The sequence below is a fragment of the Fusarium solani genome, assembly GCF_023522795.1.
Source record: "Fusarium solani strain SB1 chromosome Unknown bctg00000006, whole genome shotgun sequence".
NCBI classification, from domain to species: domain Eukaryota; kingdom Fungi; phylum Ascomycota; class Sordariomycetes; order Hypocreales; family Nectriaceae; genus Fusarium; species Fusarium solani.
In genome coordinates, this window is record NW_027072151.1 from 251,458 (window position 1) to 270,152 (window position 18,695).

Sequence of the window (18,695 nt, forward strand, 5' to 3'; positions counted from 1 at the left end):
AATTGACAGAATTGTATAAATGTGTTATCATCATCGAAAACGAGGAGCAATAATACTCCAGTCTCGAGATTCATGAACAATCAGCCATTTGAGACTTTCCAAAGTCCCTCGTCGTGCTAGTGTACTCATGCAATAGAAGCGTTGCAGGGGTCTCGATTTGGTGCCCTTCATCTCTCACAAGTCACAGCTCAGGATTTCTCGACATGCAGCGATGTAACTTCCCCCTTCTCTGCCGCAGCATTGCTTTGCATGACCAACCGTTCCGCCAAGATGGTATGCTTGACATCTTCCCTGGCAAAGAGCACATCGATCTCCTCCAAAGTCTTTCCAGTAGTCTATGTTGTGGTTAGTCTTGTCCCTTTCCGGAGCAATGTCCAAATGCTTACCTCGGGACACATGAAATAAACGAAAAAGATTGCCACAAAACAAGACAAGGCCATCCAAATCCATATCTTCCAACCGACATTCTGAAGTGCGATACCACCAGCAAATACTGTGATGAAAGAAAAGAGCCACTCGCCAAAGGCTCCGGCGGCGGCACCAGCATGCCGAAGCTTGAGAGGCGCAATCTACATCAGGTGTTAGCGAATCGCATGAGATATAATCCAACATGACGCCTTACCTCTGGACCGTAAAGCCAACAGATTCCGATCCATCCGTAGCCGAATACTGTATTATAGACAAAGATGGCGCCAACTGCTGTCCATTGAGTGGCGAGGGTGGGGTTAGAAATGCCAATCATTGCAACAAAAATCACCATGCAGATTGTCAAAACAACTGCGGACCACATGAGAATGCTACGTCGACCAAATTTCTCGACAGTCCAAACGAGCGGAACCGTTCCGAGTGCAAAGGCAGTATTCATTATTGCAGCCAGGAGCTGAGCCATGAAGGGTGACAGACCGATTTGAGCAAAGATGACTGTGCTGTAGTAGACGGAAAGATTGATGCCTTGATTTGAAAGATTAGACTCTAGAAATACTTGGTAGGCTAGCAGACTTACCCATCATCTGCTGGATCGCTAGAATAAGAAAAGAAATTCGGATGCGGCGCCCGACTCGAAGATCGCTACGGTCCCAGATAAGATCCAGAAGGTTGAATCCCTTATCACTCTCAGACTCGAAGGCGATGCTGGTCAGAATAGAGCTCTTCATGTTCTGGACCCTTTCATCGTGGACCTCGGCGTCAAAGATTTGACACAAGGTCTTGTCGCCTTCCGCCTCATAGCCCTTTGCGTAGTACCATCGGGGAGTATCTGGAAGCAGAAGCACGATGCTGCCAGCGCAAACGGCGAATAGAACCTGAAGAGCAACCGGGAAACGCTGCGATATTTGGTCAGATACCTTTGCAAATGGACACATTGACGAGCCACCACTTACCCAGGAGATTTGGTTGTCCATGCGAGTGAACCCAAAGTCGATCCAATAGGCGATAGCAGCACCTGAAACCAAGAAAATGCAGGTGACAGCAACATCAGGCCCGCGTTCTTCGTGTTGGGTGCTCATTTCAGCTTGGTAGGTAGGGATAGAGCAGGAAATGAACTAATCGAATCAGCGATAAGCTCAAGGGACTGGCGTCTGTGCGAGGGTGCATAAGGGATACTCACACCAATTCCAATCCCCTGCAGAGTGGTCAGTCTAGGATCGTGGGAATGCAGCAAGGGCGTACTCACACAAAGGATACGGCCAACTATCATGTGAGGAACGGACCATGCTGAGGCCTGGAGACTACCACCAATAACAACAAAGAGATTTCCCAGGAGGATACAGTTGCGTCGACCGAGAGGCATGCCAATCACGGTTACTGCAAGCGAGCAAACGGTAGCGGCAAGAGTGTAAGCTGAGGCGATCATTGGAATGACATAGGTTCCGGTCGGGTACTAGTAATCATGTCAGGTTGGCAAGGCATCTTCCCCTTCGACTTGGAATGACCACTCACGCCCATAGCATGCAGGAAAGGTTCAGTCTCCTGGATGCCACCAAGGACACCCGCATCGTAGCCGTAGAGGCAGAAAGACTGTAACTGATGTTAGAGTATGGCCTCAACAAGGCCGCATGGGGATGTGTCATACGATAGCGCAGCTCGTGGAGAGCAATCGCTTGATCGTCTTTCCCGGATCTTGGACTTCAGACGGGCAAACATGTTGAGGATATTCTTGTTTCTGAATGTCTGTCGTACACAAAATCAAAGGACAGTGTGTTGAGGATAATCTTGCAAAGATTTTGATGGATGTCTCGTTTGAGGAATGCCAACGGAACAGTGTCCTTGATTTCGTTGACCATAGTTGGCAATGCTTGCTGTACTTATGGTACTGCTGAAAGACGCGAAGACGGTCTCGATCTCGACAGGTCCCCCTGTCAAGACCCGCATCCCCAGACGATGAAAGCATCGATCCCCGCACGTTCTCTCTCCCCGCAATTTCCCCAGACAACGCTTTGAACACACAACCGAGTCAGGTCACCTGCCGCGCCTCTCGGCAACAGTAAAGTTTGCTGTTGAAAGGGGAGTGTACCTTGATTTCCACGGAATCATTTTCCGTTAGATTACGCAAGTGGCTGTCCATGAGTCAGTTCCTACCTCGCCAGAGAAGCTTGACCCCGGACATCACAAGCATGGCACTTGTACAATCATAGGAAGTACAAGATCTTTCCATTACTTTTACTAATCAAAGTTGATGCTCCAAATCTGCAAGTTCTGGGTTTCTTGAGGGGATCCGCCGAGAGCCAAGCTATATAACGTCCCTTGAGGCCTCGCTATTTTATACACTAGACTCGCTATTGGCACAGCAATTCAAGCTTGAACAAAATGACAGCCATCACAAAATCCGTTCAATCCGTTCAAGATGAAGCCAACGTCTCGAATGATCTTTCCGACTCTCGGCTTTTTAAACCCATCAAGATTGGCAACATGACGCTTCACCATCGCATAGCCATGTGTCCTTTGACTCGTTATCGAGCCTCGGATGAGCATGTCCCTACACCTTCTTTCCAGGATTATTACGGCCAAAGAGCATCTGTTCCCGGCACACTCTTAATTTCGGAAGGCACCTTCATCTCCCCGGCCCATGGTGGATTCGCCAATGCACCCGGTATCTACACTGATGAGCAGATCAAGGCGTGGCGACCTGTTACGGATGCCGTTCATGCAAAAGGAGGATTCATATTCTGCCAGCTCTGGGCACTAGGTCGAACTGCTGAGCCCGATGTCGCAGAGAAAGAGGGCATTGTATTTCGCAGCTCTAGCGACATTGCTCCGGATTCAGTCCGACCCAGGCCGAAGCCATTCACCATCCCCGAGATTCATGAGTGTGTTCAGGTTTATGCACAGGCCGCCAAAAATGCTATTGAGGCTGGCTTCGACGGCGTCGAACTCCATGGAGCAAACGGATATCTTATCGATCAGTTTATTCAGGATCGATGCAATCAAAGGACCGACGCCTATGGCGGTAGCATTGAGAACCGTTCCCGGTTCGCTGTCGAGGTGGTCGAAGCAGTCTGTGATGCCATTGGCTCCGAGCGAACAGGCATAAGGTTCAGTCCTTGGAGCGTTTACAACGACATGCGGATGGAGGACCCGATCCCACAGTTCTCAGATCTCATTGAGAGACTGAAGCCGTTCAATCTTGCATATCTTCACTTGATAGAATCCAGGATTGCCGGTGCACAAGATGTTGAATCTTGCAACACCGACAAGCTGACCTTTGCCATTGATATCTGGAATGGACCGCTTTTCATCGCCGGCGGGTATACCCCTGAGAGTGCACGAAGGCTTGTGGACCAGGATTATCCCACTAGGGATATCGTGGTTCCGTTTGGGAGATATTTCCTCTCTACGCCAGATCTTCCATTCCGGATCCGGAGAGGACTGGAGCTCAACAAATATGATCGCGCAACGTTCTACACGCCAAAGGAGATTAAAGGCTACACTGATTATCCTTTCAGCGAGCAGTTCTTGGAATTCATCAAAAGCAAGGGTAGTTAGAACAGTGATTGAGTGGAACTAGTGGAATGAGGAGCTCACTTTCAACTACCGCAAGTCCCCCAAAGGTGCTGACAACTGATGTCATGTAATGTGGTGCATTTTTCACTTGAAATCCCATCAATCAAGAGCTGTGCAAGAGAGTTCGGCCGGCCAGCGAGACATAGAATGTTCTACGGCCACGCAGGCGCCTGTCTGCTCCACGACGCCTTCACGTACCATGGAGTGATATCAATCGGCACTTAACCTGTAGGGCTCAATTCCGCCTTGTGTTATGGGGTTGACACTATTGCAAACGAGTCATCGACTTCCCACTATGATGGTACGGGGATGCGCAAGGCATGTCGCCAGGCAGGTCAAGGAGCCCCAAGTGTTAGCAGGCTACATTTTCCAACAAAGACCCTCTAACCCTTAGTGTTTGGCCTTGTTGACTTGTGATAGGTTGGCATCGCCTGACTGCACCGAGGACCTCGGGCCGCTTTCTCCCAGAGGAATCTTGATGCCGCGGACGCTAAACCCGACATTTGATGATCACGGAAGTAAATTCCGCCGGAGAGTGATGGCGAACACGCCATCTTGGACCCCAGATTTCCTCGCTTCCTGACAGCCAAGCGTGTAGTCTATCGGTTGTACTTAAACTGTGTCGGCTTTGAACAAGTCTGTCATGGCAACATTAACTGCATCGCGCAAACCCAGTTGCAAACATTCACTCACCTTCTTGCCCCTCATTTCTCTGTTTCATATTCAACCTTGAAGTATCTCACGATGCCTACAGAGAAAGTCATTATCATCACTGGTGGTGCTTCTGGAATGGGTTTGGCTGTTGCCAGATCGCTAGCCTCAGCCGGTTGGAGAGTTTATATTCTAGATCTCAACGAAACTGCCGGTGCAATTGCCGTCCGGGAGAACCCAGAATTGCGGTTCACTCAAACTGACGTCAACTCTTTCGAATCTCTGTCTTCCGCTTTTGACAATATCTTCAAAGCTGAAGGTCGACTTGATGTGGTGTTTGCCAATGCTGGCATTCTTCAGACCGACAACTTCTACGAGAAAGCGAGCACCCTGCCCCCGCCAGAGCCACGCCAACTGAGCATTGACATCAACCTGAAAGCCGTCATCAATACTTCGTATCTTGCACGACAGTATTTTCTAGCCCCTGGAAACCTTTCTCAAAGTCCAGTTCTGATAATGACAGCCAGCATTGCAAGCTTTGTACGTACCCCCTGACATCAAAGGGTAGAGTCACACAGAACTGATAAAGCATAGTATGCTCAAGAGTTCAATCCTCTGTACACAGCCTCCAAAGCTGGTGTACTTGGATTCATGCGATCTGTGGCTTATCCGTTTTTCAAGGATAGCATCCGAACATATGCCATCTGCCCTGGGACTATCCGCACGAACTTACTGACGAGCGAGATGTGGAGGGCTTTCCCGGCTGAGCAGTTGACCCCAGTTGAGACTGTGGTTTCCACTGTTCAATCTCTCATCAGGGGTGGAAGTATCATTGATTCCAAAGGCAGGGAAGTGGTCGAGGATGAAAATTATGGGTTAGCGGTTGAGGTCTTTGGCGAGAGTATCTTTATCAGGGACCAGATGGAATATAGTCATGATGGAATAAGGCTGTTATGTGAGGCTGCAAGTTTAAGAAATCAGCATGCTAGTCTAGTAAGTAATAATTAAAGGGGTCTTATTATGAGATAAAATAAATACATGATAACTCTTATACAGATACAGAATCATAAAGGTCTGGTCTACTTCTTTCCACCGTCTTGATCATCTGGCTCTTCGTCCTTCACTTCGTATGCCTTCAAGTCTTCAGGAATATCCTCGTACTTGACTTTTTCATCCTGCCAAAATAGTGCATCCAGTCTATCAGTAATATGCTGAGGCACCCCATGATTGATACGGAATCTATGCCCATCAAGACAAATGACATCAGCTTTGACGTTTTCCAATTGCCCTCGCTTATCTATCACGCTCTGAGCCTGGTCTATAGCTTGCTGATTGATGGACATGATTTATGTAAATGATAGATGAAGCCTATTTTCAATGTCTTATGAGTAACTGCTGAATTTCAATGAATTATACTACTCACTGGTTGTTTTCAAATTGTCTTGCCCAGATTGTAAAGCTTACAAGGGTTTGAAAGGAAATCATTGCCACCTGATGAGCCCTGGGATTTGTTTTAACGAGAAACTAGGTTGGTATAAATAAGCTTAACAGCTGACGAATAGCACACACTCCAACACTTCCACCGCCATCTGGCCATGAACATGCGTTATCAGAGTAACGTCACGCTTGGATGACGGAAGAGGAGGGGTTTTAATGTGGTGAAGTAGGCAACAATAGGCTGATCAGTGCTGGGAGGTTCGAAAGGATGCTACCGAAAGGGGAAGGAGAACAGCAGGGGTTAAAATGTACAGGATACGCATGTGAGCCGAACAAGCATGTCTAAAACCCCTCACCCTACACCATGTAATGTCTGATGCCGGAAACACCGACCAAGTAGACTGGTCATTCAGGCTAGGCGGTGAAGGAGATCTTGCCCTTGGACCCAGCGCTCCACGTTCTCTGCGGTTTCAGCGTACCAAGTATTCATCAAACCCTCATCAACATATCCCATGTGCGGCGTTGTAAGAAGAGCAGAACGTCCGTCTCGACCCCAATAGTTAGCTCGTCTCCACGGGCTAGTCAGCGGCAGCGGCTCAATATCGAAAACGTCCAACGCAGCTCCTCGAATCCCGCCCCGCTCCAGCGTATTTAGTAGGGCCTCTTGGTCAATCAGCGGCCCGCGTGATGTGTTGACAAGCAGCGATGAAGGCTTCATGTGCTGGAGTTCCTTCGCGCCGATGGTGTTTCGTGAACGGTTGCTCAGCACGTAGTGCATGCTCACGACGTCGGCACTGCGAAAGAGGTCTTCCTTGCTCACTGCCTGGAAGGTTTACTGCCTTCGATTCCATCGTCAGTGGGCAAACCGACGGTAACGGCCATCTGGTCAGCCTTTTCCTGTGTGAGATTCTCGCTCCAGCATACAACGCGCATGCCCCAAGCGAGGTGGGCGACACGGGCCACAGCCGCGCCTAGACGACCCAGCCCGACGACGCCTAGGGTCAAACCAGGGAGACCAGTCGCTAGCCCGCTCTGCCAGCCAGTACCAGCCTTGAGTTCGGCGTCATCAGCGGCAACGTTGCGGGCCAAGGCCAGGATAAGGGCCCAGGTGTGTTGTGTTGTGGGATGGACTCTGCCCTTCTTGATGTTGGGTCGTACGGGTCCGGTCTGATCAGTGCGGCCGAGACCAGGAGCAGCGACGACGGTGATTCCCATCTCGTTGGCGGCTGCGAGATCGAACATCTCAAACTGCGTGCCAGTGGCCAGTAACAGTTCCAGGTTGGGCAGCTGGCGAAGCAGAGAGCCTGGGAAGGCGGTTCGTTCGCGGACTGCAGAGATGAGGTCGAAAGGGCGGAGCCTCTCAACAAGGCGCGCTTCCTCGGCATCATTGAGAGGAACAATGGTGTCATTAAAAGTGGTGATGCGTAGCTGTGAAGGTGGTATGTTGGCGAAGTGTGTTGCTGATGTGTTCAAGTAGTCGTCGATAATGGCAAGCGATGGGGTTTTTTGCTTTGAGGCGCCCCGTGTAGCTATGCCCCGCCTTACGAGAAACGGCTTCAACAAGCGAGAGGTTCTAGGCGCCATGATAGCGATTGGTGAGATGCTTTTGCGATGAATGCTGTGGTTGTCGTTTGAGTTGTTTGAGGACACGATTTCGCTGCGGGGTAGACTATTCTTTCCCCAGGGTAGGAACAAAGGCAGTCATGGATGAACCAACCATTTACAAAGAGTCCTTCGGAAGTCTGACGGCAATCAGCCACTTACAATGTTTACCAATCACAGAAGCCCTTCTCAGTCATTCCGGTAAGCTTCCTTCCTGCCTTGAGGCCATCACTCCAACAACGGCGGCGGGCTACAGACCTTCAAGGTCCAGAGACTTTGTCTACCAGGTTCCAACAGGGATGCTCAGAGATGGAGCTCCCGGCTCTTAAACATAACCTATGACTACACCCTCCATGCCATTCTGTATATTACTGTCCCCTTCTAGTCCACCACAGTGTCAATGTATCAAAAGAATGAGGCAGATGTGTCTCGCGAGCATACAAAGTATGGTACTGGCTAGTAAGAATATGCCCCGTTTGTAACGATCGTGCGGGTCCTAAGGGGGATAAACTAGTTATATTACTTTATATTAGCAGAGGGGATACTAATATTATCTTAAGTAAGGTATAAGTTATATCTAGTAATATACTTAAAGGTATTAAATATTACTAAGTTATATTAATAACTAAGGTAATTAATATATAAGAAAATATAATAAATATATTTTATATATTAAATAAGTTATTAAGGCTTAAATAAATAAATTATAATTATTTATTATCTTTATAATAAGAGATATATATTAGCTTATATATATAAAAATAAGTTATGTTTTATTATTATATATTAATAAGTATTAAAAGTAATATAAGATATATAATTAAGATTTAATTAAGTTATAATAATATATATAATAAGCATATAATATATCTGAGTATATAATACATTTTACCTTATAATAAGATTAATATTAAATTTTAAAATAATCTTAAAAATTCTAAGAAATTTAACTTAAGATTTAATTAGCTAATAACTTAGAATTAGACTAATTAAGTTATAAAAAACCTATTATAATTTTTTAAAACTTTTTATAAAAATCTCTTATAAGGTAATTTAAAAAAAGAACTATTTATACTATATAAGTAGCTTTTTTTCTATTAAGAGACTTTTTTAGAACTTCTAAAAAATTATCTATAGTTTATTTAAGAGTTAAGTTTATTAAAATACTTTCTCTAAGCCTATAGCTATTTTATTGCGGTTTTTATTAAGCTTAAGAATTTTAAGATTTAATATATAATATAGGTATATTATATACTTAGATATATTATATACTTATTATATATATTATAAGCTATATTAATTATTAATTATTATCTTATAAGTTCTTAAGAAATATAATATTTCTATTAATAAGAATTTTTTTTTTTTTATTTTTTTTTAAAAAATTTTTAATAAAAAAAGTTTTATATTAATAAAATTAAATCTTTTATTAATATTATAATTAAATAAAAAAGAATTAAAAAAGAATTATACTTAAAAATTTTAAATTTAATTTATATTAATTAGCTAAGCTTTAACGTACATGATAAGCGAGTGCACCGGACAAGTGAGTGCACCACTTTGAAAGTTCTTAGGATTTACACCTTAATTTTTAATCTCTTTAAAAAATTCTCTAAAATTAAGGAAAAACCTTAAAAAGCTATAATTTTAGATTTTGATTATATAAAATGAGAAAAGTATTTATTATTTTTTATAAGTTTTTTAAAAATCCCTTAGTAAGCTAGTTTAGAAAAACTCATATTCGCACTGTATATATAGCTATTTCTTTATAAACGAATTTTTTTAAAAATATTAAAAAATCATTTTTAGATATTATATAGAGTTATATTTATAGAAATGCTTTTTTTAACTTCATAGCTATTTTATAGCTATTTTTAGAGACTTAGGATTTTGTGATTTTAGGTTATACAGTATGCTGGTGCACTCACTTGTCCGGTGCACTTGCTTATCATGTACGTTATAGTTAATTTAATACTTTAAAAGGCTTTATTTAATATTATTTTTTATAGCTTATTATAAGTATTTTTAATATTTTTATAAAATTTATAAATTATCTTAATAAAATTATTTTAATTATATTAAAAATTATATTAATAAGTATTATTTATATAATTTTAATTATTTAATTAAAGGTCTTTATAAAAAGCTATTATAATTTTATTATTAATTATTATTAATTATTATTAATTATAATTAAATCTTTTTTAATAAAAATAATAAAAGTAATTTTAATTTCTTTAAGTAATTAAAAATTATAATAAGCTTAAATTAATAAGGTTTATTTATATAATTATTAATAGCGTTAATAATATATTAAAACTAGCTCTATTTATAATAAATAAATTATATATTAATTAGCTAAAGAGATTAAAATCTAATCTATTTATATAATAACTCTCCCTTTTAATATTAACCTTTTAATTATTCTTAAGACCTTAGGCTTTAAATATAAAGCCTTTATTATTAAAATTATTAAGATATTAACTAAGATACTTTAATTTTTATTTTAAGTAATATAAAATCTAAGAATAATATTAATTTTATTAATTATTATTTTCTTAATATAAATAATAATATAATTAAGTTTTAAAAGATATTTAATATATCTTAATTATTATTTATTAAGTTATTAAGTTTTAATAAAATAAGAAATATTTTTATAATTTATATATATTTTAATTTATTATTTATTTCTTAAGAGGTAATATTAAAATTCTTTAAAAATATTAATAATTATAAGAAATATTAATTATAAATAAAATTATTAAATGTTTTTTTATATAGCTTATAAAAATAAAATATAATTAAATATAAAATCCTTTATTATTTTATTTAATTTAAGTACTTAAGATAATATTTAAGGTATTTATTTTAAGTTTAATTAATTAAGATAAATTAAATATTTTAAATATTAATTTACTTAAGATAAATCTTTTAATATCTAATTTATTTTTTAAGGTATTTAAATTAAGATTTAGCCTTAAATATTAAGTTAGGGGAGAAGGGTGCTAAGCTATTTTAGGCTATTAGGTAGTTTCCTATATATAAAAGAGGGTTAAAGGCTAAGATGCCTCTATCTATTATTATTATCTTTTTTACGGTTAATAAGAAATAAGTAGCTTTTAGGCTCTTTCTCTAGCTAGATTTTTATTACTATTAATTAATTATTTGCCCTTATTATTTTATATTATATTTACCTTATTAAGAAATATATAAGATCTCTCTTTAAAAATCCCTAAGAAGAGTTATAAAGTATTTAAATTTAGCTATAGTTAGTATATTTTATTTCTTTAATAAAATATAATCTTTAAGGTCCTTAAGACCTAAGAGGTAAAGGGTTTAATTTTTTTCTTAATAAGTATTAAAGTTTATAGCTATATATTAAGCTTTAAGATTATAATTTTTAGGTTAAGAGAAATATAATTAAATTATTTAAAAGCTCTCTTAATATTTCTTTTTATTATAATAGCCTTATATATTATATAAAAGGCTAAAAAAAACTTAGTTTTTAAAATATAAATAATAAAGTATTTAATTAAATATTTTATTTCTTAATTATAAGTTTTTTTTAATAACTTAAAATATTTAATATTAAGTAATTAAAATAAATAAAAAAAATAAAATAATATATAAAATTAAATAAATTTTTTTTTATAATATCTCTTAAATTTAATAAATTAATAATTTTTATAATTATTAAAAATTAAAAAATAATAATAATTATTTAATTACTTAGTTATATATTAATTAAAGTATTTAAATTACTTAAAATTAATCTTATTATTAATTTAGCTATTTTAAGTTATTATAATAACTTAATAGCCTAGGAGGTTATTATCTTAATACTAATTAATAAGGTAATATTTATTTATTTTATTAGAGAAAAAAAATATATTAATTATAGCTAGATTAAATACTTTATAACTCTTCTTAAGGATTTTTAAAAAAAAATCTTATATATTTCTTAGTAAGATAAATATAATATAAAATAATAAGGGTAAATAATTAATTAATAATAATAAAAATCTAACTAGAAAAAAAGCCTAAAAGCTATTTATTTCTTATTAATTATTATAAAAATAATACTAATAATTAGAGGTATCTTAGCCTTTAATTCTTTTTTATATATAAGAAATTACTTAATAGCTTAAAATAGCTTAATACCCTTTTCCCTTAACTTATTATATTAATAATAAATAATTAAATTACTTAGCCTTTTATATTAATTACTTAGATAATTATAATTTATTTTTAGTTTTTAAGTTATATTAATTTTAGCTTTAAATACCTTTTTAAACTTATAATAATTATTTTATTTATAGTTATACTTATAAAAAAGTTAATTTTATTAAAGTTATAGAGATTATTTAATTAAATATTATACTTTATATTTATATTTTTTATAAAGAAAAACTAATTATAAATAATTATTAAATCATTATATTTAGCTCTCTAATAATTATATTTTTAAAAGAAATATATCTTCAGCTTTAAGTATTACCTAATAAAGTTTAAAGCCTAATATATATTAATTAATAATATATTATAATTAATAAATAATTAATTAGTTATTTCTTTTATATTATATAATTAAGAAAAAAATCCTTATAAATCTAAGTTAAAAATAAACTAAATAAAGATTTATTTCTTTAGATCTAATAATTTATATAATTTAGGGATAATATTAAGTTAAGCTTAAATATTATTTTATTACTAATATAGCCTATACTTAGAGACTTAATAAGTCCTTATAATATATTAAATACTTAACTTAGGGTTATTTTAAAGGGCCTAAAAGGTAAGAAAGGTTTTAGCCTCTATATTTAAGTCTAATATATTTAATAATTAAGAATTAATTAATTAAATAAAAAGTTAAATATAAAAAGGAAAAATATAATACTTATTTATTTATAATACTTATTTATTATATATATTAATTATTTTTTATAAAGACTTTTAATTAAAAAAAAAGTTTTTTTAGTTTTTTTTATTTAAATATATTATAAATAATAGATTTAATTTTATTAATAAAAAGCTTTTTTTATTAAAAGCTCTTAAAAAAAAGTTTCTTATTAATAAAGATATTATATTTCTTAAAGACTTATAAGATAATAATTAATATAAAATATAATTTATAACTCTTATTATTAATATTAATGCCTTTTATAATATTAAATAAAAAAATTAAAAAAATCTTATAGCTAATTAAGATTTAATTATATAGCTATAAGGGTAATATTAAGAAATAAAAGTTATTAATATTATAGGTTTATTTAGAAAGATTAGTTCTTAGAGTTAATATTAAAGTTTTATAAATTTAAAAAGTATTAGCGCTAAACTTAGTAATAAATAATAGTTTATAAGTTTAATTAATTATATTTATTTAATTAAATATATAATATATATATCTTAGCTTATATAAATTAATAAATAATAATAACTTTAATAGTAATTTTAATAATAAAAGAAATAAATATATTAATATATAAAAGGTATTATAAATTTATTATAAAAAATATTAAATTAAATTATAATTAATAGCTTTAAGTAGTAAATTATATTAAATATAAAAACCTAATAATATTTATTAATAATTATAATCTCTTATTAAGTAATATATATATATTTTTTTAAATTAAAGAATATATTAATTTTAGCTATTATAAGAATATTAGTTATAACCTTTATTTTAAGGTAAGAATTATTATAACTAATATACTTAATAAGTAAGCGCCGCAATTAAGTAAGCGCTATACTTTTTTTAACCCTCTCTAGAGTTATCGCGATAAAAATACTATAAACTATTTAATTAATTAAAACTACTTATTATACTCTTCCCTAGACGTCTTAATTACTACCTAATATATCCTTATATTATAGCTAGGCTTATTATAGATACTATAACGCTAAATACCTAGTCGCGCTAACCTTTATTAATTACTACTCCTTAATAATTTACTTACTACCTATATATTTATATCTATTTAATTAATTACTTACCTTCCTTTCTTTATTATTATTACCCCTCTTTTCTATAATCTAGTCCTTTTTACCCTCTAGCGCTAGCTTAATATCTTATTTGCCTCTTAAAGGTCTCTAACCTTAGCTATTAATAAGGTAACCTAATATATAATAGCCTTTATCCCCTTTATAAGAGACTATAAAGCCTCTAAGATTAACTCTAGCGAGCTACTTTAATGCCTTTTAATCTACCTTTTAAGGTATTTAGATTAAGATCTAGCCTTAATTATAGTCTTTAGGGTCCTTAAAGCCCAAGGGGTTAATAATTTAATTACCTCCTTAACTAGTATTAGCGTCTATAGCTAAATATTAAGCTTTAAGACTATAATTTCTAGGTTAAGAGGAATAAAGCTAGCTCTTTTAAAAGCCCCCTTAATATTTCTTTTTATTATAATAGCCTTATATATAGCATAGAAGGCTAGAAAGAACTTAGTCTTTAAAATATAGGTTATAAAGTATTTAATTAAATACTTTATTTCTTAATTATAAGCCTTCTTTAATATATTAAAGTACTTAATATTAAGGGGCTAAAATAAATAAGAAGAATAAGGTAATATATAAAGCTAGATAATTTTTTTTTCCTTATAATATCTTTTAAATTTAATAAAATAATAACTTTTATAGCTATTAAGGATTAAGAGATAATAATAATTATTTAATTACTTAGCTATATACCGGTTAAAGTATTTTAATTATTTTAGATTAGTCTTATTATTAGTCTAGCTATTTTAAATTATCATAATAACTTAATTACTTAAGAGGTTATTTTCTTAATATTAATTAGTAAGGTAATATTAGCCCGCGCTAATAATAAATAGCTAAATTACTTAGCCTTTTATATTAATTACTTAAATAACTATAATTTATTCTTAGTTTCTAGGCTATATTAATTTTAACTTTAAATACCTTTTTAAACCTATAATAATTATTTTACGTATAATTATACCTATAAGAAAGCTAGTCTTATTAAAGTTATAGAGATTATTTAATTAGATATTATACTTCGCGATTATATTCCTTATAAGCCTAAACTAATTATAGATAATTATTAGGTCTTTATATTTAGCTCTTTAGTAATTATATTTATAAAAGAAATATATCTTAAGGTCTAGGTACCGCTTAATAAAGTTATAAGCCTAATATATGCTAATTAGTAGCGCATCGCGGTCAATAAGTAATTAATTAGTTATTTCTTTTATACTATAAAGCCTAGGGGGGAATCCTCGCGAATCTAGATCAAGAATAAAGTAAATAAGGATCTCTTCCTCTAAATTAAATAGCTTACGCGATTTCTAAATAATATCACGTCGAGATTAAATACCTTACTAGCGGCGATATAATTATCGCTTATTAACTATATAGGTACTTGCGGCGCATCGGATGCTTAGTTTTAGGTTATTTTAAAGGGCCTGAAGGGCAAGAAGGGTTCTAGCTTTAATAATAGTAGATAATATATTAGGTTATTAAGAATTAATTAATTAAATAAAAGGTTAGGTATAAGATAGAAAAGTGTAGCGCTTACTTAACTGCGGCGCTTGCTTATTAAGTATGTTATTATAATTATATTATATAATTTCTATAAATCTTTAGACTTACTATACTTATTAGGCGCTAAATTAATATTATATTAAAATAATATTATATTAATTTATAATTAATCTTAGTAAAACCTATAAGTATATTATATATACTTACTTATATTTTCTTATATAATAACTATCTTAGTATTTAATATAACTTAGTTATATTTAATACCTTAAGTATATTATAAAATATAACTTATATCTTTTAATATATATAATAAATAAATAAGATAATTAAGTAAATAAAATAAAAATCTTAACCTCTAAGACTAAAACTATAATAAAAATACTATAAGCTATTTAATTAATTAAAACTACTTATTATATTTTTCCTTAGATATCTTAAATATTACTTAATAAGTCCTTATATTATAGCTAAGCTTATTATAGATATTATAATATTAAACCCTTAATTATACTTACTTTTCTTAATTATTATTTCTTAATAATTTAATTATTACTTATATACTAATATTTATTTAATTAATTATTTATTTTCTTTTTTTATTATTATAACCCCTCTTCTTTATAATTTAAGCTTTTTTACCCTTTAGCGCTAACTTAGTATTTTATTTATTTCTTAAAGGTCTTAGACCTTAGCCTTTATTAAAGTTATCTTATATATAATTACTTTTATTTCCTTTATAAGAGATTTTAATACTTTAAGAATTAACTCTAAAGAGCTATTTTAATACCTTTTAATTTATTTTTTAATATATTTAGACTAAGATTAAGCCTTAAATATAATCTTTAAGGTCTTTAAGACCTAAGGGGTTAAAGATTAAATTACCTCTTTAGCTAATATTAAAGTCTATAGCTATATATTAAGCTTTAAGATTATATTTTCTAGGTTAAGAGAAATAAGCTTAATTTCTTTAAAGGCTATCTTAATATTATTTTTTATTATTATAACTTAAAATATAATATAAAAGGCTAAAAAAAATTTAATTTTTAAAATATAAGTTATAAAGTATTTAATTAGATATTTTATTTCTTAATTATAAGTATTTTTAAATATATTAAAATATTTAATATTAAGGGGCTAAAATAAATAAAATAAATAAAGTAATATATAAAGCCTAATAATTTTATTTTTTTTATAATATTTCTTAAATTTAATAAAATAATAACTTTTATAATTATTAAGAATTAAGAGATAATAAATATTAATTAATTAATTAATTATATATTAATTAAAATACTTAAGTTACTTAAGATTAATTTTATTATTAATTTAATTATTTTAGGTTATTATAATAACTTAATTACTTAAGAGATTATTTTCTTAATATTAATTAATAAAATAATATTAATTTATATTAATAATAAATAATAAAATTAATTAGCTTTTTATATTAATTATTTAAATAATTATAATTTATTTTTAGTTTTTAAGTTATATTAATTTTAACTTTTTATACCTTTTTATACTTATAATAATTATTTTACTTATAATTATATCTATAAGAAAATTAATTTTATTAATATTATAAATATTATTTAATTAAATATTATATTATATAATTATATTTATTATATATTAAAACTAATTATAAATAATAATTAAATCTTTATACTTAGCTCTCTAATAATTATATCTCTAAAAAAAATATATCTTAAGGTCTAAATATTACTTAATAAAATTTAAAGCTTAATATATATTAATTAATAATATATCGCGGTTAATAAGTAATTAATTAATTATTTCTTTTATATTATATAATTAAGAAAAAAATCCTTATAAATCTAAGTTAAAAATAAAATAAATAAGAATCTTTTCTTTTAAATTAAATAGCTTATAAGATTTCTAGATAATATTATATTAAGATTAAATACCTTATTATTAGTATTAGAGCCTTATATAAGTAACTTTATATATCTCTACCGCCTATTAAAGGCTTAATTTTAAGTTATTTTAAAGGGCCTAAAGGGCAAAAAGGATTCTAGCCTTAGTATTTAAGCTTAATATCTTTTATAGTAAGGAATTAATTAATTAAATAGAGATAATATAAGGTAAGGGATTTTTATCTCGCTTACTTATCTATCCTACTTACTTATTATATATATTACCTTAGAGTATATAGCTTAATTCTTTATTAATATAAACCTAATATAATTAATTTATCTCTTAAGAAATACTTTCTTATTATATATTAATAGCTCTTATTTAATAAATTACTAATATTACCTTAAGTAATATTATATTATTATTAATATATTAAATAATACTTTTAATACCTAATTATTAATATATGTTAATTTATTAAGTATTAATAAAATAGCTATTAAAGTTTAATAATTATAAGCTCTTATAAATTAGCTCTAAGCCTAAGTTAATTAATACTTATTTTAATAAGTAATACCTTCGCAGCTAGTAAGGAAGGCCCTTTCAAGCCTAGCATTCCATTGTGATAACCGGCCCGGGGTTCCCGGTTTTGCAGTGAGTCGGATATGTAATTTACAATGAGCCATTTATTACTGAACCTTGCTCCCTTGAGCCCCTCGTTTTTTGTCCAAGCTCTCTCCAAGCGGAGTTATCTCTAATAATGGCCGGGTTCTCGATCAACGGGCCATATGGCCTGCTGCTATGCCATGAAGGCGATGTGGCGGTAGTAGAGTAAGTCAATATGACAAGGTGCCCTTACTCATCAAGATCTGACCTAAAGTAGCATCGTCTTTGTCCATGGCTTGACAGGCAGTCGCGAGTCCACCTGGACGTCTAAGGATAAGTCTAGAGTTTTCTGGCCTCGGGACCTACTTAAGAAAGAAATCCCCGATTCACGTATTATATCATTTGGGTATGATGCCAACGCTGGTCACTTCTGGTCTATGGCCTCGCAGAATCGTGTGGCAAATCATGCTCGCAATCTTATTAATGCACTCGCCCAAATGAGGGCGAGAAGCACAATGGTATAGAACGCCCACACCCTAGCTGCTCTAGCAGTGCTGATATGCGATAGATGGTCGGCCTATTATCTTTGTGGCTCATAGTCTCGGTGGCCTCGTAGTTGAGGACGTGAGTATATACTAGACATTTGGAACTACAGCTAATGATTGACCACCGACAAAAGGGCTTACTTCACTCTAAAAACAGCGCCCAACTACATCTCCAAGATATCTCTAAATCCACCATCGGCATTGCCTTTTTGGGCACACCACACCTTGGTGCTGACCTAGCAAGATGGGCTGACCTACTCAAAGGATTCAAGGTAGTCCTTCAAGACTTTAACTCTAACATTGTCGACGTTCTTAGGCCCGAGTCAGAGGTTCTGGCGAGGATATAGGGCGACCTCCACACGATGCTACGAGTGTGGAAGGACCAGAATAACCGCGACCTCAATATCACCTGCTTCGGTGAAGAATTGGGTTATCGCAATATCGGGCCTGTAAGTCATCACCTGA

At 32.6% G+C, this 18,695-nt stretch overlaps 4 protein-coding genes across 4 annotated transcripts; 2 read left to right on the forward strand and 2 right to left on the reverse strand.

Annotated features, from left to right (window-relative positions):
• Nucleotides 1-188: 188 nt before the first annotated feature.
• Nucleotides 189-2,282, reverse strand: MRS44_009777 (uncharacterized protein; the record flags this gene model as incomplete). Its single annotated transcript, XM_065620297.1, has 9 exons — nt 189-335; nt 387-569; nt 623-951; nt 1,004-1,322; nt 1,380-1,541; nt 1,607-1,621; nt 1,673-1,879; nt 1,939-2,016; nt 2,133-2,282. 9 exons carry the CDS (start codon nt 2,280-2,282, stop codon nt 189-191), a joined length of 1,590 nt encoding a protein of 529 aa, XP_065476070.1.
• Nucleotides 2,283-2,805: 523 nt separating this feature from the next.
• Nucleotides 2,806-3,981, forward strand: MRS44_009778 (uncharacterized protein; the record flags this gene model as incomplete). The annotated part of the gene is made up of 1 exon (XM_046278626.2): nt 2,806-3,981. One exon carries the CDS (start codon nt 2,806-2,808, stop codon nt 3,979-3,981), a length of 1,176 nt encoding a protein of 391 aa, XP_046131791.2.
• Nucleotides 3,982-4,743: 762 nt separating this feature from the next.
• On the forward strand, nt 4,744-5,815 carry MRS44_009779 (uncharacterized protein; the record flags this gene model as incomplete). Its single annotated transcript, XM_065620298.1, has 3 exons — nt 4,744-5,190; nt 5,245-5,525; nt 5,707-5,815. 3 exons carry the CDS (start codon nt 4,744-4,746, stop codon nt 5,813-5,815), a joined length of 837 nt encoding a protein of 278 aa, XP_065476071.1.
• Nucleotides 5,816-6,496: 681 nt separating this feature from the next.
• On the reverse strand, nt 6,497-7,671 carry MRS44_009780 (uncharacterized protein; the record flags this gene model as incomplete). Its single annotated transcript, XM_065620299.1, has 2 exons — nt 6,497-6,906; nt 6,954-7,671. The coding sequence occupies 2 exons, from the start codon at nt 7,669-7,671 to the stop codon at nt 6,497-6,499; spliced, it is 1,128 nt and encodes a 375-aa protein (XP_065476072.1).
• Nucleotides 7,672-18,695: the final 11,024 nt, after the last annotated feature.